We start from the raw sequence: 24,567 nt of genomic DNA, 5'->3' as shown, positions 1-24,567 counted from the left end.
GGTACAGTGGTACACGAACGAGGCAGTGTTCTCAGAACTAGTCTATCGGAGACTTGTTCAGCATCGACAGTGGTGGGGAACCCAGTGGCTTTGCGGTTTAGGTTAACCTCCATCCTTTCCCTAGCCTTTCATTTCACTCAGAGAGGAGAGGAGAGGAGGTAAATTGAAGAGAGGGTGAGAAAGTTGAAACCATATTAAAGATCATCTGGAAAATATAAAGACAATGTTTGTGGCAAACTAAAGTACAGACAAAGCTCTAAACACGTAAGTCAGGGGCTAAAAGTGCTACAATAAAAATAACACAGAGAACATTTCCTATCAAGAGAAGAGGTTGCCTTTGTGAGTTTGTAAATTGTAACGACTGTAGCTGAAGTATTTTAACAAATTACTTTAAAAATTCTATCAGAATTAAACATTTTAACATCATAATTTCTGTTTTCAGAATAGATTATTTTACAACACTGTATGCAAATACAAAAAGAGTTAGCCAGAAAAATGTTGCTTTTTAAAATTTAATTTTCAGTAAACCCTGCTTCTCAACTGTACTGAGTTTTAAGAGCAAGTCAGAGTCTATCTCTTCAGTGCGTAGAAAAAAAGTCAGACATAGCTAAGAAATTTTTTTTTCTATCTTAACGTATATAAATCGAAGCACATGGAAATTTGGGGGTTTTATCTTTTGCCTCACCTTACCTCTTTTAATTTGGGAGTTTAATCTAAGCCTTTGGATGATTACTGTGTCAGTGTGATTTGTTATTCTGATTAAGAAGCCATCATCATTAGAAATTTTTATTGTATGCCCAGTATATGTTAGCAATCTGGCTTTTCTTTGAAATTCATCACCGGAAGGGAGTTGTTGTGTACAGATTACGACCATTACATTGTAATTTTGACAGATGTGTCCATTTTATTTCACATAATTGAAGATACTTTCTTTTGGATTTCATTTTTAGAGACTGTTATGCAGTTCCTTGAGAAACTATCTGACAGACTTTCTGAAAGGTTAGTTTTCAGTTTTCAGTTATGTTATTTGTTTATTGAGAATTAGACAGTGACCTGCTAGGAGGCTACCTGGCCCTTTGAGCAGGAGCCCTTCCCACTGAGTCAGACGGCACGTCGTCTTCCTCAGGGGCTTCCCGGAAAGCAGAGGCCGTCCCCTCGCATGAGCCACTTGTCTGTAGGAGCTCACCTTCCGTGTGGAGTTTGAAACATGTCCAGTACCACCTTGAAGCTGTTTTAACGTGGACCATTGATTTTACAACACGTTCATAAAATAATACTTGCTTTCTTTTGGCCTGAGTGCTGGAGGCTCTCTGATGTGGTTGGTGGTGCTCACGTGTGTTTGAAGACTGTCCTGCCTCGCTGTCTGTAGATTCTGACTCCCCTTGCTGTGCTGCTGCCTTCCCTGCCCAGGCCCTTCCATCCCGCACGTGCCCTTCCCTGGTGCTCTTCTCGGACTCAGTGGGGGCCGATGCACAGCTGCCCCTGAGCCCCGGGCTGCTCTGGATCAGAAGAGGGCATGCCTTGGCTTTTGTTCCCAGTGATGCTGTCTAAAATTTTGCTTGCTTTTTTTTTTTTTTTTTGACTGCACACACGCATTCAGCTTTAGCTTAGATTTTATTTGGCATCATAAACTCCTACCTTAGACTCCATCTTCTCTATTTTGAATTAGTGTATAAATTCTAAAATTTTCTTAAATCCCAGTGAACCATTTTGTCGTTAGTATGATGAAGAGGGAGTGTTGATTATGCAGTTATTTGAGAATTTATCCTATTTTGCTTTGTTAGTTAAGTGACAACATTCTTTCTACACTTAGTGTAGCTACACATTGTATTTTGAGCTTATTTTCATAATTTGCAAAAGTATATTATTATATAGAAATATATTGGAGTTCTAACAGAGGCTTCATATTTACAAACATTGAATACCTATTTAATTATTACCCAGCTAGAGTTTCTCTGTAAGGTAAAATATTTAAAATATTAAGTGTTAAAATATTAAATATAAATAAATGCTTATATTTTTTGTAGAAAGCATTTGTTACTTTTTTACCTTTGTAAGAAAAAGCAGTGATTTAAAGCTTGCTTTGCACATTTCTGTAACATTGCTGCTTTTTCCCCACTTCAGTACTTTCCAGACGTATCTGCCGTGATATTTTTTAAGGTAGAAATAGCAGTCGAGGGGCCGGTTTTGTGGCATAGCAGGTATCCACTACCCAGCACCAGCACCCCTTATGGGCAGTGGTTTGAGTCCTGGCTGCCCCATTTCTGATCCAGCTCTCTGCTATGGCCTGGGAAAGCAGTAGATGATGGCCCAAGTACTTGGACCCCTGTACCCGCGTGGGGGACCTTGAAGAAGCTCCTGCTGGCTTCGGACCAGCCCATCTCTGGCCGCTGCAACCATTTGGGGTGTGAAATAGCAGATAGAAGATTCTTTATCTCTCTCTCTGTAATTTTGTCTTACAAAAATAAATAAAAATCATTTAAAAAAAGAAATAGAAAAAGAATACTGATTTATATATTTTTGTCTCTTCTAATATCTTTGTAAACTTTGGATGAATACTGGTTTACATTTGCACTGCAAATTAAACTATTTTTATTAGAATATTAGAAAGCATTATAGGCAAGCTAGTTCTTTTATAATGTACTTATTAAAATTTTGTTCTAACAAATATTGATAACCCTCTTTTACAGAACCATAAAAGATTTTGAGGTGATGAGAAAGATGAAAATGAAACTAAATCCTCAAAATTCTGTAAGTAACTATGTTGGAATATTTTTACTATAATGTAAACAAGATATCAACTGAAATCGCCATCTTTTGATTCTAAAACTTTCTTGTGATATGCTTGTTGGAGGTCTGCATAGTCTTTTTTTTTTCTTCTTATCCTTGTTTTTTTGAAGTAAAATCTGTAGAATATTTGATCCATATGTCCATGTCTGTGTTGCCTGGAAACCTCCGGTTGTTGTTGATTAGTTATGTGAGTGTGCCTGTACGGATAATACCCATAATGTATGTGCATTCATGCGAAGGCTGCCTCCGTTCCGTAGAGAATTGGCTTCTCGGATTTTAAGCAGCCTTATGTGGGCGTGGTCTGCAGGTCGGCGGTAGTCGCCATCAGTCTTGACGTTGCACTTTCTGTGCTCCTTTGTTTGCTCACTTGTGATGCTCAGCTAAGTAACTCATTGTTGATTGAGGAAGTGTACTGCACTCAGAACAGTTAAGTGTTCTTCTCAGTCACAGAGTGTCTGTGCCCAGAATGCTGCCCGAGGGATTGGGGTGCTCTGAAAAGCGATGGGATTCTGCATTTTCGGACTTTCATCCCCATTTGGCGTGGAGATGCCACAGAGTTGCTAGGGTTGTGTGCGTATTCTTTTATAGGCAATGTTGTTGGAAATTCTTGAGATGGTAGCTGTTGGCTGCCAGAGCCACAGTCATAGGGAAAATACAGGGAAACAGGCGTTGTAGATTTAGAAATTATTTACTAGATTCCCAGATACAGCCACCGAGATCAATCATGTGAAGTTCAGCCATTTACTGCATGACATGTCAATCTGTTAATTAATGGTGGGAGTTCTGTCCAACAAAGTAATGCACCCTTTCGCTAGGTAGGTAGTTCCATTTAGGAAACTAGAAAATAGATCAGGATTGATTTTGGTGAATACAGGCATGGAAAAAATGAAAGATAAGTGTGTTGCCGAAAGCTAATTTAGTAGAAGCTAGTATAACTCAAATGTATTCTCCCCAGACATTTATGCCTAGCTTATGTATACAGGAGCTTTGTTGTTGTTGTTGTTTAATTTATTTGGAAGACAGAGTTACAGAGATAGATCTTCCATCCACTGGTTCACTCCCCAAATGGCTGCAACAGCTGGGGCTGGGCCAGGCTGAAGCAGGAGCCAGGAGCTTCATCTGAGTCTCCCAGGTGGGTGCAGGGCCCCAAGCACGTGGGCTATCTTCTGCTGATTTTTCCATGCACATTAGTGGAAAGTTGGATCGGAAGTAGAGTAGCTGGAACTCGAACTAGCACCCAAATGGGATGCTGCTGTTGCAGGCAGACGCTTAACCCAGTATGCCACAACACTGGTCCCAGTACTGGTTGTTCTGATCTGTGGGAAATGCTTGGTCTTCTTATGTGAGTCTCTTTTAGGGAAATGATTCCCTCACTTGCCTTCCTGCCCTAGCCAGGACCTGCACTTTAGGCCAAGGGTTCTCAGAGTGTGGTGCCCCAGACCAGAAGCAGTGGCATCGGCTGGCAACATGTTAGAAATAAAAATTCTTGAGCCCCATGTCAGCCCCACTGAATGAAAGACTCTAGGATGGGCCCCCCAGTCTGAGTTTCAAGAAGCCCTCTGGGTGGTTCACACTCCCTCCCCCCATCATCAGGTGTTAGGTCCTGCAGATTCTACCTTCTCAGGAGCTCAGTGTCCTCTGCTCCTTGTGCCCACTGCCACAGCCTTGGTTGGGGACATTGTTAACCTCTCCCAGATTATAATTGTAGTTACCTCGTTGGTTTTCTAGCCCTTTAGTCTTGCTCCTCTCAAAACCCTCCTGGAGTCTGCCTGCTTAGCAACACCTAGCACAGTGTTAGGCATAGAGTACATTCTCAACACTTACTTGAACTACGAAACAATGAAATGAATTGCCACCAAAGGGATTTTTCGTTTTATTTTTCTTTCTTATGAATGTGGTCAATATTTACTCACTTAATTACTTGAAAAGCAGAGATAGAGAGACCTTCCATCTGCTGGGTCACTCTCCACATGCCTGCTACAGCCATGAGTGGGCCGGGCCAAAGTCAGGAGCCAGGATCTCAATCCATGTGTCTAGACATGGATGGCAAGGACTCAGGTTCTTGAGCCATCACCTGCCGCCTACCATGGTGGACATTAGCAGGTAGCTGGAATTGGGAGTAGAGTCAGACTTGAACCCAGGCACTCTGATAGGAGATGTAGACATCCCAAGCAGCATCTTAACCACTATACCAGCTGCCCACCCCACAGGCACTTTCCTAAAAAGCAGATCTCATCTTGTCACTCTCTTGATTCAAATTCTACAAGAGCTCCCTGTAATTCTGAGGTTTTCTTTGCAATTTTTGAATTCTCCTACCAAGCCCTTGAGGTTTGGCCCTTACCTGTCTCTCCATCCCCATCTTTTATGCCCCTTTCTGAGGCTAAGTTCATAATTTTTGCTTTCTAGCTAGTTCCTGTGTGATACTCATGCCCTTTCTTCACTTACTTTTGTCTTCCTCCCCTCCCCTCCCCTCCCCTCCCTTCCCTCCCTTCCCTCCCTCTCCTCTCTCCTTTGCCTTCTTTTATTCTTATTGAATTTGGTGGGTAGCTTCCAGTCATTCACAAGCACAGTACATGGGAGTGCCTTTTCTCCTTTCCCACCTGGATTAACTACTCCCATCCTTCAAGTCTCAACTCAGGTTTTGCCTCCTTCAAAACATTTCCTGACCTGCCATGGTGACTTCACTGCCCTTCCCATGGGCTCTGGATCATAGGCTTGGCATACTGCTCTCTAATTGTTGAGTCACCTGTCTTTTCCCCTGCCTACCCCATCAGCTCCTTGACACAGGCATGGTGTCTTCCTTGTTTCTGTGTCATTAGCGCCTGCACTCTGTCCAGCATCTGAAGATGGTAAATTCTCATCTCCTAGGGGCTGGCACTGTGGTGTAGTAGGCTAAGCCTCTGCCTGCTGCGCAGGCATCCCATATGGGTGTTGGTTTATGTCTTGGATGCTTCTGTTCCAATCCAGCTCTCTGCTTATGGCCTGGGAAAGCAGTGGAGGATGGCCTAAGTGCTTGGGCCCCTGCACCCATGTGGGGGACCTGAAAGAAGCTCCTGGCTCCTGGCTTTGGACCAGCCTAGCACTGGCCCCTGTGGCTGTTTGGGGAGTGAACCAGCAGATGGAAAACCCCTCTCTGTGTGTCTTCCTCTGTCTCTCTCTATAACTCTGCCTGTCAAATAAATAAATAAAATGTTTAAAAAACATTTCTCATCTCCTAGAGTCAGAGTATGCCCGGGACTGAATCCTGAGGAGCTCACAGGCAGAAAAAAAATCAGCCTACAGGTGTCTTACTTCATCACGCATCCTGTAATTCAAGTATGGTTGTGGAATTTGGAGATCACCTTGTGATCAAGGAGGTGATGCCAGGCTGAAGTTTTAAAGGATAGGTAATGAGCAAGGCAGCCAACATCTGTTAGGCTCCTACTTAGTGCCGGGTGTTCTACTGAACAGTTTAAGTGTATTTAGCAATGCTGTTTGGGAGACACAGTGGTTCATATGCCAAATATTTATTGAGTGACTGTTATATACCAGTAACTCTTCAGGGTACCAGGATACAGTTGGACTTGATGAAAGCAAGGTCCTTGCCCTCATGCAGCTTACAGTCTGTTAAAGCCTGAGAACTTGATCCCAGGCCATCTGACTGCACAGCCTGACCTCTTGTCCACTTCTGTCACTGTCGCCTGGACACCTTACGTGGAGGATGATCCGTTGAGGTGTTGAAGCTTTTCTTTCTTTCAATGTTTTGTACCAGTCATCAACAACTATTCAGTACTTCGTTATGATGTATTTTCTTTGCCAAGATTCAACTTAAATCTGCATAGTTGCATTTCAGATTGTTGCTTACATGTTGGGGATCCACCCTAATCTTCTTGCTTAGGTTTAGAAAGAACCATAATCTTGCCTGCAGTGTATCTTAAGCATCTTAATACGTGGCTTACATTTTGGGGGAAATTTCATCATGACTAATTTAATCCATTAATGTTGACTTCTGTTAGTTTGCATTTGGGGATGACATTTGTTTACCTTTTCCCCAGATTCTGAGGTTAGGCCTTGTTTATACTTCTCTACCCATTGATTACATGGAAGTCAAAATAAAAGGAAGGTATTTCCTGTCAAGCCATGAATTTTGGAGTTTTTCTGAAATTTTTCTGATTTACATTAGCACTAACTGGTTTACATTTTGTAAGCTGACTGACTTGGCAATAGCTGGTTTATATTTTATAAGCTAGTTAACACTGAAGCAGTCACTGTCTTTTGTAACTGTGAATTATTTCATTGTAGGAATTAATGCCTTGGGATCCCCCCTACTACAGTGGTTTGATTCGTGCAGAGAGGTAAGTTTTTCAAGAAGTGACATCTGTGAGAGGGAAATTCATACTTCTTCAGCACTTCGTGCATTCAGTTAGTAACTGCTGTCACCCTCTCACCTGCACACATTACAAACCTGGTTCCCCACAAACCCATCCTCTGTGTGCTGGCATGGCCAGTGCTTGCCACAGAGTTTGATGCCTGTGCATTGCAAGGCCATGCTGTTGCTCATAGTATCATGGTTTACTCTTCACCCATAGGCCCATTTTTATATCATTTCCTTGTTTAAAACTCCCTACTAGGGCAAGCATTTAGCACAGTTGTGAAGACTCTGGTTAAGATGTCCATGTCCTAAAAGAGGAAACCTGGATTTGATACCCAGCTTTGCATCCTGACTCGAGCTTCCTGCTGATACACACACACTGGAAGGCAGCAATGATGGCCCAAGTAATTGGGTTCCTGCCATTCACATGGGAGACCTGCATCAAACTCTGGCTCTCAACTTTAGTCCCAGCCATTGTGTGTGTTTGGAGAATGAATCAATGGATGATAACTCTGTCAAGTCAGAAAGAAAGAAAGGAAAACACTCCCTCTGGTGTTCAGAATCTGGTTTCTGTGGGGACTAGGGCTTTGCCAGAATCTTTGCCTTGTCCGATTGCCAGCCCAGGGTGGGTGCCAGCAGATGTTTGTTGAAACAATGAAAGAATAAACAGGTGGTACTTTGCCTGATGCTAGGTGATTTCCTTATGTTTTCTCATATAAATTTGAACATACTGTCAACATCTAGCAGGACAGAAATTGAATGATGAATTAGGAAATTTAAGTAGCTTCTTGTTTACTCTTCTGTGTTTATTATATATGTGGCAAAGTATTAGACATAAGTATGTGTTTATCCCAAAGTATACTTTATTTCTGCCATTTTCATATTTACTTTTTAAAAAAAAAAAAAGAATTTATATATTTACTTGAAAGGCAGAGATAGAAGGGATGGGCAGATAGAGAGAGATCTTCCATCTGTTGGTTCACTCCCCAAATGACCACAATGGCCAGGGCTGAGCCAGGCCTAAGCCAGGAGTCAAGAGCTTCTTCCAAGTCTCCATTTGGTTGCAGGAGCCTAAGCACTTTCCCAGACACATTAGCAGGGAGCTGGATTGGAAGTAGAGCAGCTGGGACTTGAACTAGTACCCATATAGGATACCGGTGTTGCAGGCCAGGTCTTTAATTGGCTGGGCCACAGTGCAAGCCCCAGCCCTAATCTTATTTTAAGGACATTTTTTATTTACTTATATTTGGAACGCAGAGAAATGAAGACAGAGAGATCTTCTGTACATTGGCTCACTTCTCAAATGCCCACAATAGCCAAGACTGGACCAGGCTAAAGCCAGGAGCCTGAGACTCAATCCAGGTCTCCCATGTGGGTAGTAGGGACCCAAGCACTTGAGTCGTCATCTGCACCCTCCCAAGATGTGTATTAGCAGGAAGCTAGATTGGAAGTTGTTCCAGAACTCGAACCCAGGCAATCTGACATAGGATATGGACATCCAAAGTGGCATCCTAACCACTACACCAAATGCCTGCCCCAGAATCCTACCCTTCAGTAAACCATGAACACTTTTCTCTTATAGTTAGTTTTTGAGATATGCAGTTTAACTGAGAGTTAAGATGGATTGAGGTAATAGATGAAGATAGCAGTTTTTAGTCTTTGTCCTCATGAAAACATGTTGGCATAGATCATGGTATTGATTTGGCTGCTCCTAGGCTTTGCCATATTTCTGTTGCCGTACATTATTGAATTATCAAATAGAGGGTAGTAGGTACTTCTCCAAAGCAAGACCTGACTAGTTTTTAAAAATTCTTTTGGCCTGTGTCAAAAGCAAGAAATGGTCACTTTAGACGTCCTCTTCTGCACCAGCAGGCCAAGATGTCCTCACCTCAGGTGGTATGTGTTAGAGAGCCTACGTGCTGAATTTTCGTTGGCTTTTCCATCTTTGCCTTCTCTGTTACGTAACAGTTCCTCATACCAGGCTCACCAAAAGTAACAGTCTCCTAACCTTCATGTGATAATATTTGGTCAGCTACTGTTTCTTATAGTTGTGTCCCAAATTCAGCGTCAGTCATCTTTTCTATGAAAACACTTTAAATTCATTAAAAAAATCTGTAATAATGTGGTCATAATAAACAGTGAATTCTTAGAATATATTATGGCTTAATGTAAGGTGAGGTTTCATAAACATGTTTTGTGGCTTCAGAACTTCACCCTGCTCCCTATGATTGCATAAAAAATATTTTTTTCTTTCAAAGAAAGATTTGCCTAGATTTGCCTAGCACAAAGGCGTACTAAAATTTGCTTATTAATTCTTTGCTTACATATATAAATTATTTGCTGGATTTTTGACATTGGAAAGTAAATATAAGTTGAATGTATTTGTTTTTGATTTTTGCTTCTGTGATTTATATTTTATATGGTATTCCTTCCATGTTATTTCACCCACCCTCCAATTATCACAGTACCTTAGCCTTGAATTTAGTGACATTTTTGTTATTTTACTGTGCTCTGTAAATATAGCCTGCCCAAATGATAGTTCTGTGGATGTTTACTTATGAATATTTGAAGATTTGGAAAAGATACAATCAAGAGGGATTTCAAGCAGATGCAGTAATTGGGCATCTGAGGTCCCTGAGTTGTTTGATCTTAAACAGAAGTCACTGCATAAGGACTGCCTCTTTGCCTTTGTGGGACAACCACAGTCCTGGAAAGTGCAGCCCTTGCCGACTGGCTCTGGAGTCAGTGCTTACAGATCCCTGGGCCCCCAGCAGCTGGGAGCGCTCTCTGGGCTACACTCACCATGGAGTATGTGTGGGGTGTGTGTGTGTAAGGGGGCGCTTTTGTCCATGTCTGACATTGGAAAGAATGGGAACTGCTGTGGCATTTGGAAGGAGTTCTCTGAAGTCAGGGAGCTGGCAGGTCGTGGCACCACCACTTAAGAACTGTCTACCCTCCGCAAACCTCTCAGCAAGGTTATTTGTAGCAGAGGGGTTGTAGTCATCCCTACTTGGCAGTCAGGGTTAAATGAGATTTTGTTGCTAGTAGTTGAATAACACTGTTGTATGGAATTGGCCATCTGTGGGTCATCTTCTAGAGAATGCTGTTTAAGTACTGTGGTGCTGTTTAAGTACTCTCTATTGAGGGAAGGGTCAGTTCTCCCTTTAATGCTATCATCTAGAGGCAGGCATATGGCACATCAGTTAAAGACACCACGTGGGATGCCCACATCCCATATTGGAGTGCCTGGCTTGGAGTCCTGGTTCTGCTTCTGATTCTAGCTGCCTGTTGATGTGCCCAGGGGAGCAACAGGTAATGGCTCAAGTACTTGGGTCCCTCCCACCCATTGGAAGACCCTGACTGAGTTCTGAGCTCCTAGCTTAGGGCTGGCTCAGGCCTGGCTGTGGCAGGCATTTGAGGAGCAAATCAGCGGATCCAAGATGTCTGTCCTTCTCTCTCTTTCCCTGCCTTTCAAGTAGAAAAGAAAAGCACTTATTTAAAGTGGAATAAATGTATTGAGTTGTAGAATGCTCATCAGACAAGGTTTGAATATAAAGAAGACTGAACAGGGGCATCCACTTTGCTGGTGCTTCATAGCATCACTGCTCAGTGGAGGGGCCTTGCTCAGCCCACAGGACAGCTCACTGCTGTTGGTCACTTCCTTCTGTGAGGTCAAAGGTCACTACCATCTTCAACATAAAATTGGAGCTGTCAATCAAGGCTTTGTGTGATCTCATCACAGCCTACATATCTTACTTGTATTTTTTTAAGATTTATTTATTTATTTGAAATGCAGAGTTACAGAGAGGAAAAAGGGAGAGAGCAATATTCCATCTTCTGTTTCACTCCCCAAATGGCCGCAATGGCTGAGGCTAGGCCAGGGTGAAGCCAGGAGCCAGGAACTCCATTCAATCTCCCGCATGGGCAACAGTGGCCCAGATACTTGAGCCATTCTCCACTGCTTGCCCAGGCACATTAGCAGGGAGCTAGATCAGAATTGGAGCAGCTGAGATGCCAGCATTGCAGGTGGTGGCTTAACCCACTGTATCACACACCAGCCCCAGCCTACTTTTCTTTTGGGGGTATAGCCCAAAATAACCCTTCTGATTTTCCCCCAACAACTCTCTCCATCCATAATTTACTTCAGCCAGACTAAACTCGGTTCTCCAGCCAGACCCCCTTTCTGCCACAGAACCTGTGTCTGGCAAGCAGAGGGGCTCCTGTTGCCTTCTTGTCTACTCTCTGCACCTGTTGCTGAGAGCGCCAGGAGCCTCCAGGTCTGTGCTTGCCACATGCAGCTCCTGGCACCACCATGCTCACAGCTTGTGTGCAGCCCCGTTGAGCTGTTGGTTATGTGTTCCGGGCAGTGTGCTCCTGACCTGTGTGAGCTAAACGTGTCTGGCCAGCCTTGTTTTAAAACTGCATGGCACGTACTCTGGATATTCAGCAGACGCATAGCAGTTGGTAGCCATTTTTCTAGCCTATATCCAAATCAGTCAGTAGAAATCAATATTAAAATCAATCTAGTGATGATGTGTGTGTGTTTTTTTTTTTTTGAAAGAGAATGTCATATTTTTAAATGCAGCTGATTATTTGAGAGGCAGAGAGAGAAGGAGTTTTTTTTTTTTTTTTTTAGATAGAGTTAGAGAGAGAGAAAGGTCTTCCTTCCATTGTTTCACTCCCTAAATGGCTGCCACGGCTGGTGCACTGCGCCAATCCGAAGCCAGGAGCCAGGTGCTTCCTCTTGGTCTCCCATGCGGGTGCAAGGCCCCAGGCACTTGGGCCATCCTCCACCACCTTCCTGGGCCACAGCAGAGAGCTGGACTGGAAGAGGAGCAATTGGGACTAGAACCCAGCACCCATATGGGATGCTGGCGCCGCAGGCGGAGGATTAACCAAGTGAGCCACGGCACTGACCCTGAGAAGGAGATGTTTAAAGAGGGATTACTCCCATCGCTGGTTCATTACCCAAATGCCTGCTATAACCATCTGGGGCGGGGCTGGGCTGGGGCCAGAGCTAGGAGCTGAGAATTCAGTCCAGGTCTCCCACATGGGTGACAGGAACCCAACAACTTTGAGCCATCAGTGCTACTTCCCAGGGGCTTCATTGCCAGGCGCCTGGAGTCTGGAGCCAGAACTGGGACTGAAACCCAGGGACTCCAACATGGAACACAGAAGTCTTAACCTCCAGGCCAAGTTCTAGGCCCTCATAGCTTTTTTTTTTTTTTTTTAAGATTTATTTATTTCTTTATTTGAAAGGCAGAGTTACACAGAGAAAGAAGGAGAGACAGAGAGAGAGAGGGAGAGAGAGAGAGAGAGATCTTCCATCTGCTGGTTCACTCCCCAGATGGCCGCAATGGCTGTAGCTGTGCTGATCCAAAGCCCGGAGCCAGGAACTTCTTCCAGGTCTCCCACATGGGTGCAGGGGCCCAAGGACCTGGGCTGTCTTTCCCAGGCCATAGCAGAGAGCTGGATCGGAAGTGGAGCTGCTGGGACTTGAACCAGCACCCATATGGGATGCTGGCACTGCAGGCAGTGGCCTTACCTGCTATGCCACAGTGCTGGCCCCCCCTCATAGTTTTTTGAATGTTTTTCATCCAGCAGATTTGTTGAAAGTAGTGATATGGTCAGGAGATCTTTGGAGTGTGTATCTGTTGATGGAGCCTTCTACCTTGTTCACTGAAACTTTGCCATCACCAGCGGTCCTGAAACACAGTGTAGCCTGCCTGATATGCACATGGGCCTTTAGCTTACTTAACTAAACCTTTAGTACCAGTTCACTTATTTGGCTATTAATTCAGTTTAAAAAAATAATGGAGAGAAGGGATGTGCAGAATTGCCTCAGAGGTCGTTGTAAGAAGTGGGGATTTTAAACATCTGTTTTAAGTAGCTTAGCAGGCAAGTGATTGAGTTTTGGATTGAGGTTTCAGTAATCTTGATTGATAAGAGTGGGCACGGAGGCACAGGTAATGGATGGGAAAAGAAAGGGAAAATATCATAAGTCAGGTTTTGAGGTTAGAGGAGTGGGACAAAGCAAAGATTTCTAAATCCTTGTTGAATTCAAGGACTTTCAAATAAAGACTTAAATGTGTGGGGTGACACAAAAAGAAACATAGACGGGGCTTTCCTTTATGTTAACCCCAGGGACATTTTTGTTTTGCTTTTGTGTTAAATACTTCAGATTTATTATAAGTTTCTTAAATGTCTGCCTAAAGAAAAAAGAACCTATTTAAAAGTTGGAGTAGAACTTAATGTGCTTTCATACCCAAGTGCATCTTGGGAAATAGTGACTGTTGTGCCATCAGAAAGAGCAGTGTGGCTTTTTTCTTGTTCAGGTTTAGGACTGCAGTCCTCAAGGGGGAATAAAATGAATAGTTTCAGCTATGAAAAGTAGATGTGAAATGATTTTATTGGAAATTAAATTTCGTTTCTAAATAGGCAGTGCATTCACATGATTCCTCAAAGCAGTGCTGAAAAGTGTTCGTTAAGACAGGATGAAGTCATCCCTGCCTGTCCCCAGAGGTCATCACTTTAAGGTTGTTTAGTGGTTCCTTCCCTTGTTTGGGTTTTGTTCTTAATGCTTTGGGCACATTATTTCTTTTCTGCCAATAATGAGTTTCAGAGAATCATATTTCATTTATTTTGGTGCTTTTTAAAATGAGTATTTAAAAAAACTCATGGAAAATGGAATTAAAAATGTTTGTTTAGGTACAAAATTTTTTGAAATACAAGCATGTCTTTTTTATAATACACATTTTTAATGAACTTTTTGAATATCTCTGGTTTAGATTTCAAAATTTTTTTGTATGAAAACAAACTCAATTTTCCACGAACTTTTTGAAGTTCCTCTGTATTAAGATATCATTGGGAAGTGGAATTTGGTATTATCCATTCCTTGATAAGGACATGTTCTTAAAATCTCAAGAGTATTCACATAATGAAATAAGGGTGTTTTGTGTTTTAAACTATTCAGAAAACACTGGACTGTCACCGAAGAACTTCTGTTTGATTTGTGACATTATAGTCTTTGTTAGCATAGGTGTCATGATCTTAGGTTTTGTTTTTTTTTTTTTTTTAAGATTTATCTTATTTATTTGAAAGAGTTACAGAGAGAGAGGAAGAGACAGAGAAGTTTTCCATCCGCTGTTTTGCTCCCTGAATGGCTGCAATGGCTAGAGCTGGGCCATTGTGAAGCCAGGAGCTAGGAGCTTCCTCCAGGTCTCCCACATGGGTGCAGGGGCCTAAGCACTTGGATATTCCTCTGCTTCATTCTCACATGCATTAGCAGGGAGCTGGATCAGAAGCTGAGCAGCTGGGACTCGAACTGGCACCCATATAGGATGCTGGTGATGTTGGTTTTAACCTGCTATGCCACAGTACCAGCCCCTAGCTTCAGATTTAGTCATTTTAAATTTAGTCATTTTTTGGGGGAATGCCAGAATAACTGTAAGTGGTCAGTTGTGCTAAGTTTTAATGCCTTGGATTTGAACTTGGTCTTTAGGAGCCTGTTCAGTGAAACTCAGAGCACCTGGGTTTATGAGGGCCAGTTGGTTCTGAGAACTGATGGCTGCATCCCTGCGGAGGGCAGAGGGCAGAGGGGCTGGCGGTCGCTGCAGTTCAGTGCCAGGAGCTTCAGAGACTCGGCAGCATCAGAGGGATGGCTCTGTGGCTGGGCAAACTCCGGAGGCAAAGGACTGTCCTGGCCACTATCGGCTCTTTTCCCAAAGCTCTGGGGACGAGCACTTGCCTCTTTCTCTTCTGCTACTGTCACAAGTGCCTTCTCACCAGGCTGGCTTTCCTCCCCTCCCAAGGCACGCCCGGCCCTGACTCACAGGTTGTTCTCCCCAAAGCAGGCTGAAGCACATTTGCATTTGTCTTGGTCATTCCTGTCTCACTCTTCCATCGCAGACAGGGCTGAGTGAGAGATGGCTGCAAGTAGAGGGCTCATTGCTGTCCTGAGATTGGCTGCAGCCTCAGAGGTGGGGGTGGCTCTGTCACCTAGTGCCACCTCACTGTGATGCTGTCACCCCTTCTCCCTGCAGGCAGGCCTACTGTCTCTCTTTCCTGCTTCTCTTAAGAAGAGAGTGGAATTGCGCTATCTTTGTTTAGTTTTCATTTCTGTTAACCACAGTTTCCAGTGAACTGTGCAGCTAATGTACACCGTTATGGAAAATTATTCCCTGATTACCAGGACATTTGGCTGGAGCAGTTCTCTGGCTGCTAGCTTCAGAAGTCAACATAGAACCAAATTTGCCTTGCGGATTCTTTTTAAACAAAAGGGGGAAAGGTCTTCTTTATTTTCAGAACAACGTAATTACCTGTGAGAGGCAAACAGGTTCCAATATCATTCAGTTCTTTTACTGTTGCCTCACCTTTATTTAACCAGATAAAACAGTAGCTCTCCCTGTGGCTTTCAAGGCTTAAACATTTCAAAATGTCATCCAACTCTAACATTATAATCATAGTTAGACAATCTTTCCTGATGCCAAAAACATTCTATTCCATTTTCTTTTGATAAAGTTAAAAATAGTCCTCCTGACAGTGCGTCACCTGCACTCTCCCTTCATGTGTGCCTCACATGTCCTCTAACAGGCTGTCTTGTCCGTGCTGAAGTGAGCCTCTGAGGGCGGTTGCCCTTTGGCGTGAGTGTTCTCTCTCCCACTTGCCTGCACTGACTGGAGAGAATGGGGTGAGCCTGTTTACCTGCAGTTTCAACTGGATTCACAGACGGCACTTGATTGTGTTTTCTGTTTTCACTCAGTCCAGTGCCAGGAGTTTTGGAAGTAATTGCCAAGTTCTTTCTTTACCTTAATTCCAAATATAACAGAGGTTGAAATATAAGTCTGACTCATAGAATATGCCTCATAAATATGGTGATACATTGATTTTTTTTTTTTAGAAAATTCAAGCTACAATGAATGAAAAGTTCTTCAGTTGAAATTGAAAATCTTGACTGATATTTTTGTGCTTATTTTAGTCATAATGAGTTTTCCTGATGAGGGTTTATATATATTGCTAAATTCCATTGTTAATTTTAAAAAGACTTCTGGTATTTATTCTGATGATCATGTTGACTATAATTGTTCTACTTTTTTTGAGGTTGGAAAGTTGTAAAGTCACATGAGCACATTTTTAACCAGAATGAAGAACAGAGCAGCTACTGAGCTTCACTCAGCCACGCTGGTGGATGGTGACATTTTCTTCCAGTTTTCTTCTTTAGAGAAATCAAAGGGTTCTCAAGAATTCCTATTTCTAGATCCAAATCAGTGAGGTCTTTACAAAAAACTTTGCATGTGTGAGATGAAGGTATTGCAGCTAATCCTTAAGACACACTTAAATTTCCCTGTCTAGGTTGGGCTGTGGCTCTGAGATGCTGGCAGGTTTATGTGTGTTGCCTGTAGTGCTTGTGCATGGTTTTGGGTCTCTGGGTGATAGTGGAACAGGTGTTTTTTGTATGTAGTGTCTACATACACTTGTGGACGAAGGTGCTGGGAGCAGGTACTCACAGGCAGATCTTGACCTGACAGTGCCCTGTAGAGGCAGGAGGAGCAGCCGTGTCCTGAGCCAGGCTTGCTCGGCTGGGGGCATGGCACCCGTGGAGGTCTTAAGTCGCGCTGAGGCCAAGGAGCTGTGACTCCTGAAATATCACACTGTGTTGACGCCCTGGGTTGAGAGCGTAACAGGCAGGGAGTCCTGGGGGGCCAATCTGCTGCCTTCTGACTCCTTGTCATGAGAGACTGTTCTTGGAGCCCCTCAGATCTGGGTTATAGCTGCTTGGAGATACCTTCATGCTTTATGAAGCACTGTACCATTGCTGGACCCTTTCCCGTTCTGGCTGATCTTCAGGAAGGAATTAACTCCGACTTGGTAGGCATCACAGAGGGTGTGGAGGAGCATGCAGGTGTGGGTAATCTCTTTCTTGATGTTGAGGTGGCTGAGTAAGGTCCAGGGCGATCCGTGCTTGATGGAGCTTGCATGCCTTGTTAGTTTTCATTGCCCTGAGCCTTTGAGCCTTTGTGGCTGCTCCTTTGACCTAGAGTGCCCTGCAACAGCACCCTTATCTTTCATGGGCTGCTGTAGATGCCGCCTCCTCATTGCAGTTCTCTCGGATTCTTCCATTTCCATTCTTGCCCGACTAGCAGGGGAATTAACCACATCCTCATCTTGGTGCCAAGGCCCTGGTGCACTGCTCCCATGCCGCTTATCACCTGTGTTGTTCATGCTTTATGGTTACAATGTTTCTACATTGAGGAGTTAGCAGGCACACAGAGTGATAAATGGATGCCTACTGCATCAGCTGGAGCTTCCTGACAGTGCTGCCTGTCTTTTTCTAGGTAATGGCAGCTTTGAGGAGTCCAAGGGAACTGGAATGGGAGTAGGAGTCACGTTCTAACTGTAGTAATACCAGTGGCTGAGGTTCATTCAGTGCCCTCTTTTCTCCAGACCCTGCCAGGTTTTTTGCTTATATTTCTTTCATTGTCAATAGAGCCTGGAGGTATTGGTCCCATTTTCCTGGTGGGGAAATTGAGGTCACCAAAAACCAAGCAACTTGCCAAGGCACAGAACCAGTAACACACAGAGCCAGTATTTTAACCTCAAAGTCAGGGCTCTTCTTCCTTCTCAGACTGCCTTGGATGGCCACAGGCCTCTTTGAGCTGCAGTTTTGTCAAGTGGTAGCAGGTAATAATTCTTGCTGCGCTGTCCTGTAGAGTTAAGTAAGGAGTAGGAGAGATTGTTGTTTTGAAAGTGCTTTGCACATTATAAAGCACCATGACAATGCAAGATAATCTTATCTCAAACCATGACAAGTCTTGCTTTACCAGTTATTCTAACTTTATCATAATCACCAATCTCTTCCTCTCCACCTGCAAACCTGCTAAGATATCCTTTATCTTAGAAGATAAATAAGGGGCCAGGGCTGTGGCATAGCGGTAAAGCTGCCTCTTGCAGTGCTAGCATCCCATATGCAGGGGCCCAAGCACTTGGGCCATCCTGTGCTGCTTTCCCAGTCCATAGCAGAGAGCTGGATTGGAAGTGGAGCAGCCAGAACTTAAACTGGCGCCCATATGGGATGCCAGCACTATAGGCAGTGGCTTTACTGCTATGCCACAGTGCCAGCCCCAGCACTGTGTAGAAGTGTAACTTAGTACAACTTTTTGGGGAGGGTAATTTGGCAGTAACTATCAAAAAATGTAAAATCTCATATTCTTAAATTATGCCATTTCTCTGATATGTCTTACAGATAGGCTTTTACCAGCATGACAAGGATGTTCATTTTTGGCATCATTCTTGGCAGAGATAAACTAGCAGAAGCTAACTGTCACCCACTAGGAGCAAAGATAGACTGAGACAGGGAGTTGAGCTCTGGGTGAGGCCATACAAGATGCACTTTTCTTTAGAGAAGTTAAAGTCATTAGTAGACGCGGTTAGAAGTCTGGGTTACCTTTTGTTATCACTAAGGTGGGCAGCTCCAACCCATGTCAGTGGCAGGATACTTGCTTTATGGATGCAGCAGCTCTCACTGGCCTTACATCCCCCACCCGTGTAGACCACAGAGGAGGAGATGTATTAAGTAAGTTCTGAACGTGTTTGCTGTAGATGACTCTGTACCCATGAGAGAGAATGAGAAAGACTTCCTGTATGGAAATACGAAGTTTTCCAAATTATATATTTATGAAAAATAGTAAATATAAAATACAGAATTATATTTATATGTTAAAGCTTGCAGGATAGTAAGAATGCTACAATTCTATTTTTGTAAAAAACTTGATGTGTATATAAACTTCCTCATTAATACAGAGAAAGTGCCTGAGGATATGCAAGAAGCAGTTTAGCAGCTGTTACCTGGGGTGGGGCGGGGAGTAGAAATAGGGAGCCTAGAAATTCAGCAATGTTCTTTTTTCTCTTTTTATTGTTATTTGAGGGTCTTTTTTTTTTAAGCAGGGAGTTTATACTACTTCATAACAACATTTGTTCTTAATCATTTCAAGTTAATACCATTTGCTTTTCAGTGTTCATAATTGATTTTATGTATACAAACTTGAAGCCTCATGTAGAATATTGTAAAAACTTATGTTCTGTATGTAAATATTTTTCTCCAAGACAGACTGTTTCCTTAAATTTTGCCTGACTGCCACATATGTATGTTATGAGCATTACATAAGTCAGTAAATATTTTTAGGTTATAGTTTAACCAAAAAAAAAAAGACTACAATATTGTCAGCATTATTATCTTTATTTATGAAAATAAATGTTATCTGTCCATTATAATCTTAAGAAAGGTTTAATTTTAAGATACAAAGCTTGTTTTTCTACTTTGTTTTAATGTTGATTTTCATTATCTTGCAACAAAAAAGTGAATTTTCTTTTATAATCAAGTTGGCTAGCTAGAGTATTATGTGATTAGCTTGTATTGCTATGTATTCATGTTCTAACTAATTTGAACTTGACCTTTTCATTTTATCTGAGGTCAGTCTGATGCAAATGTCAACTGATAAGTGAATTATTTATTTTGCATAAAACATTGCTCTGTTTTGATACTCACCCAAACAAGTTTGTTTTTAGTGTTTATGAGACAAGAGCACCTTCCCCCAAAGACATGCCTTCTGATTACCAATAGTCCTTTTGACGATTATTTTAATGTGAAACATTTATGCTGTGTAGTCTGAAAAGATCATTGTTTAAAGCCATTATGTTCAAAGGGTGACTACTATGTTGGGATTATTTCAGCTATCACTTCTAGAAATTCGGTTCAAGTTCAGCAGACGAGAGAGTTGATTGACTCACATAGCTGAAAAGTGTAGGGGTAGCGTAGAGACATCTGCATCCAGGATTTAGGAGGACTCCTGCTAGCCAGGTTGCCTGAGTGTGCCTGTAACCCGTGGGGCGGGGAGGTGGTCAGTGCTGCTCAAATGACCTGGAAGAGGTTTGCCACAAGGCACAGGGGTTCTGTAATCCACAGTGCAGAATGCAGACACGGCCGTGCAACTCCTCCTTCCCCTCTCCATAAGTATAACTTACATTTATTGAGTATTTGCCATGTGAACTTTTCTAAGAGTTTCATCTGTTTTACTTCATTTAAACTTTGCAACAGCCACAACATGTAGGTATGGTTTTGATCCTGATGCTTTTAATCAGCGCTCTTTCCACCCACACAGAGTAAAACTAGTCTGTGTTCTAGGAAAAGGCACTTCCTTCCTGCCCAAAGCCACATCCAGCTGGAGCACTCCCAGGGCAGGCTGGGCAGGGGGAGAAGCTGCTGTGGGAGCTGCAGAGCAGGCTGGTCCCTCCTGCGGGAGGTCCCAGTGACACCACTGCCTGGGTCCTTTTGTTTGGAAGTCTAGTGGTCTGGTTCGCCTCTGCTCCTCAGAAAGCCTTCCTGGAACTTTGTGCGGGCAGTTTCTCTCTTCTTCCAGAAGTGGCCAGTTCTGCCAAGTGATCTTGGTTCCAAGCCTTGATTCCCCATTTTACTGCCCAGAAGAGCAGTCAGTGGACGACACTGGGCAGGCACAGTTGCCTTGACATTTTTTATTATTGCCCCCTCCCGCCCCTGGAAGTGTGTTTTTATTGTTCACTTTTGATTGTTGGATATCCTCAAAATAAAATACGGTCTTGTAAGACTGAGCCTTGAGAATCAAATTTGCCCTCTCACATACACAGTGAAGAAAAAATTCCAACAACACATATTATAGAGTGATTTTCAGACACAGGAAAGCTGTCAGTGCAAGACAGTGATCCCAGAAAGATGAGAGACTGATGAGCTTACTGCCTGGGGGCCCTTCCAAACGTCAGCCAAGGGATGGGGCTGCAAGTGGACTGCGGTGCTCTCCCAGAACAGTGAGCTGGGGGACCTTGGAGGCAACAGTGTGCAGCTGCAGACACAGAGTTCTGGAAGTCTGGGAGTGCTGGTAGGGGGAGAGACCCTGTGGGTGTTCACTTGATCTTGTTGAGAATATTGGCTCAAGGCAACAAGGGAAAGCCGGGAGAGAACCACAGGATGGAGCGGAGCAGCAGTGTGGCTCACAAGTATTCACACGCCCCTGCCGTGTTGGAGAAACCTGATCACCTGGGGGCTCTCGGGCAGGGCAGAGCGCTCAGAAGGTAGCACTTTGGTAGTGGAGCAGAATTAAGCCTAGCCTCAGCAGTTGCTATGGCCATTTGTTTGTTTGTTTGTTTTTACAGGCAGAGTGGACAGTGAGAGAGATAGACAGAGAGAAAGGTCTTCCTTTGCCGTTGGTTCACCCTCCAATGGCTGCCATGGCCAGCGTGCTGCAGCTGGCGCACCGCGCTGATCCGAAGGCAGGAGCCAGGTGCTTATCCTGGTCTCCCATGTGGGTGCAGGACCCAAGCATTTGGGCCATCCTCCACTGCACTCCCGGGCCACAGCAGAGAGCTGGCCTGGAAGAGGGGCAACCGGGACAGAATCCGGCGCCCCGACCAGGACTAGAACCCGGTGTGCCGGCACCGCTAGGTGGAGGATTAGCCTATTGAGCCGTGGCGCCAGCGCTATGGCCACTTGTAAGAAAGCTTCAAAGCCGGCTTTCAAACATGGATTTCTAAAGTGGCATTTTGACTTATATTTCAATGAAGGGAATTTATTTTTTCTTAGGTTTATAGAAACATTGAGCAGAAAGTACAGAAATTTTCCATCAATGCTACTGCTTCCTCATAGTTTTCCTTATGATTAACAGTTTTCACTATGGTCGTGGTACATTTGTTACAACTGATAGGACAATGTTAGTATAAAGTTCTTGGTTTACCTGAGGTTTCACTCTATGTTGTGCATTCTGTGGCTCATTGCAGATGTATGTCATGCGCCTGCCTTTATGTGTAGATCCATTTTGAATTAATTTTTCTGAGGGGTATAAGATCTGTGTCTACACTGATTTTTTTTTTAAACATGTGGATATAGAGTTGTTTTTTTTTTTTTTTAAAGATATATTTATTTTACTTGAAAGTCACAGTTACACAGGGGGTTGGGGGGGTCTTCCATCTGCTGGTTAACTCCCCAGGTGGCTGCAATGGCCGGAGCTGTGCCGATCCAAAACCAGGAGCCAGGAGCTTCTTCCAGGCCTCCCACGTGGGTGCAAGGGCCCAAGCACTTGGGCCACCTTTTACTACTTTCCCAGGCCATAGCAGAGAGCTGGATTGGAAGTGGAGCAGCCAGGTCTCCAGCCATCACCCATATGGGATGCTGGCACTGCAGGCGGCAGCTTTACCTGCTAGGCACAGTGCTGGCCTGTGGATATACAGTTGTTCCAGCACTGTTTGTCAAGAAGATTTTTTCTTTCTCCATTGGATTGGTTTGCCCATTTGATAATAGTGAGTCTTTGTATCTATGAACATGCAGTATTACTCCATTTATTTAGATCTTCGACATCTTTTGCAAGAGTTTTTGTAGTTTTCCTCCTATAGATCTTATGAAAAAAAATTTTTGGATGTATACTTAAGTATTTTTTCAACTAATGTAAAAGGTACTGTTTTTAAATTTCAGTTATTCATTGCTGATATATGACAGAACAGTTGACCTTGTGTTCTGCAACCTTGTTATCATTGCTCATTAGTTCTAGCAGATTTTTGGTAAAGTCTTCAGAATTTTCTATGTGGGTAATCACGTCACCTGCAAACTGAGTTTCATTTATTTTTTTCTTACTCCATCACTTATTTCCTCTGCTTTATTCCATTATCCAGGATTTGCAGCATGATGTTGAATGGGAGTGGCAAGAAGGGATGTTCTCACCTTGTTCCTGGTCTTAATTATTTGTTAAAAATTTTTTTTTAATTTGAGAGCAGATGGGGAGAGAGAGAGAGACAGACAGACAGACATGCCCAGAGACAGAGACAACAGACAGAGAACAAGAGTAGAGAGAAAGGCAGAGTTTCCATCTGCTGGTTCACTCCCCCAGATACCTACGATGGCCCTGGACCACAGCTCTACCTGGGAGCCAGGAACTCAGTCCAGGTCTCCCATGTGAATGCGGGAGCCCATTCACTGAAGAGCCATCTTTGCTGCCTTCCAGGGTCTGTTTTAGCAGGAAACTGGACCCTAGAGTAGAGAGCTGGGAACTGAACCCAGGTACTCCCATATGAGATACAGGTGTCTTAACCAGCATCTTAACTACTACGCCTATGTCCCACTCCTCATTCCTGAGCTCAGCAGGAAAGTCTCTAGTTTTCCACCATTAATTGTGATGTTAGCAGTAGGTGTTGTTTTTCTTTTTTTGGTAGATGTCCCTACCAAGTTGAGGAAGTTCCCCCCTATTCCTTATTTGCTGAGAGTTTTAATTTTTTTGTTGAACTTTTTATTAGTGCTTTTTCTGTGTTTCTTGATAGGGCCATATAATTTTCTTTAGCCTGTTGATGTGATAAATTACATTAATGATTTTCAAGCTAGTCTTACATACTGGAATAAATCCTACTTGGTTGTAGTGTATAATTCTTTTTATACATTGCTGTATTTGATTTGCTATTTGATTTTTCTTGAGAAAATATTTTTGTATCTGTGTTCATGAGAGCTAATGGTCTATTAGTTTCCCTTTCTTGTAATGTCCTTGTCTGAGTTTTGTATTAGGATAGCTAGTTATTGAATGAGTTAGTAAGTATTTTGTCTACTTTGTTTTCTAGAAGACATTGTAGAGAATTATTGTAATTTCTTCTTTAAATATTTGGTAGAATCCATCTCTGGGCCTGTTGCTTTCTATTTGAATATTGTTAATTATCTATTCAGATTCTTTGATGTAGGCCTATTCATGTTTTTCCTTGTTGGGAGTTTTGGTAATTTCATCTTTCCAGAAATTGGTCCATTTCATGTAGGTTATCAAATTTGTGAACAAAGAATTATTCATAGTATTCCTTTATTAAAAGATTTATTATTTATTTGAAAGGCAAAGTTACAGAGAGGCAGAGAAAGAGTGAGAAGTCTATCCATTGGTTCACTTCCCAAATGGCTTCAACAGCTGGAGCTGGGCCGATCTGAAGCCAGGAGCTTCTTCCAGGTCTCCCACATGGGTACAGGGCCCCAAGGACTTGGACCATCTTCTACTGCTTTCCAGGCCGTAGCAGAGAGCTAGATTGGAAGTGGAGCAGCCAGGTCTTGAACTGGTCCCCATATGGGGTGCCGGCACTGCAGGCAGCGGCTTTACATGCTACACCACAGCGCCAATCCCTGCTTTATTATACTTTTGATTCCTGTGGTATCAGTATTGATGCTTCCTATTTTCTTTTTTTGTTGTTGGTAAGATTTATGTGTTTATCTGAAAGGCAGAGTGACAGAAGAAAAGGGAGAAATCTTCTACTTGTTGTTTTACTTCCCAGATGCCCACAGTAGCTATCGCTGGGCCAGGCCAAAGCAAGAGACAGAAACGTCACCCAGGTCTCCCACGTAGGTGACAGGAACACAGATACTTGGGCCATCATTTGCTGTTAGC

The 24,567-nt window shown here is 43.2% G+C and overlaps 1 protein-coding gene across 2 annotated transcripts in view; it reads left to right on the top strand.

Moving 5' to 3' along the window:
• MIPEP (mitochondrial intermediate peptidase) overlaps window positions 1-24,567 on the top strand; it is a 172,009-nt gene that overhangs the window by 30,712 nt on the left and 116,730 nt on the right. For both annotated transcript variants that reach the window (XM_002712797.6, XM_089303735.1), the window contains exons 8-10: window positions 951-999; window positions 2,691-2,751; window positions 7,072-7,124. In XM_002712797.6, coding sequence (XP_002712843.3) covers window positions 951-999; window positions 2,691-2,751; window positions 7,072-7,124 — 163 coding nt within the window. The remainder of the gene's footprint in view (window positions 1-950; window positions 1,000-2,690; window positions 2,752-7,071; window positions 7,125-24,567) is intronic.

This window comes from Oryctolagus cuniculus, chromosome 9 (assembly GCF_051225735.1).
Source record: "Oryctolagus cuniculus isolate XC-2025 breed Fujian yellow rabbit chromosome 9, ASM5122573v1, whole genome shotgun sequence".
Classification (NCBI taxonomy): domain Eukaryota; kingdom Metazoa; phylum Chordata; class Mammalia; order Lagomorpha; family Leporidae; genus Oryctolagus; species Oryctolagus cuniculus.
Note: the sequence above shows the minus strand (reverse complement) of the source record. Positions and strands in the feature narration are given on the sequence as shown.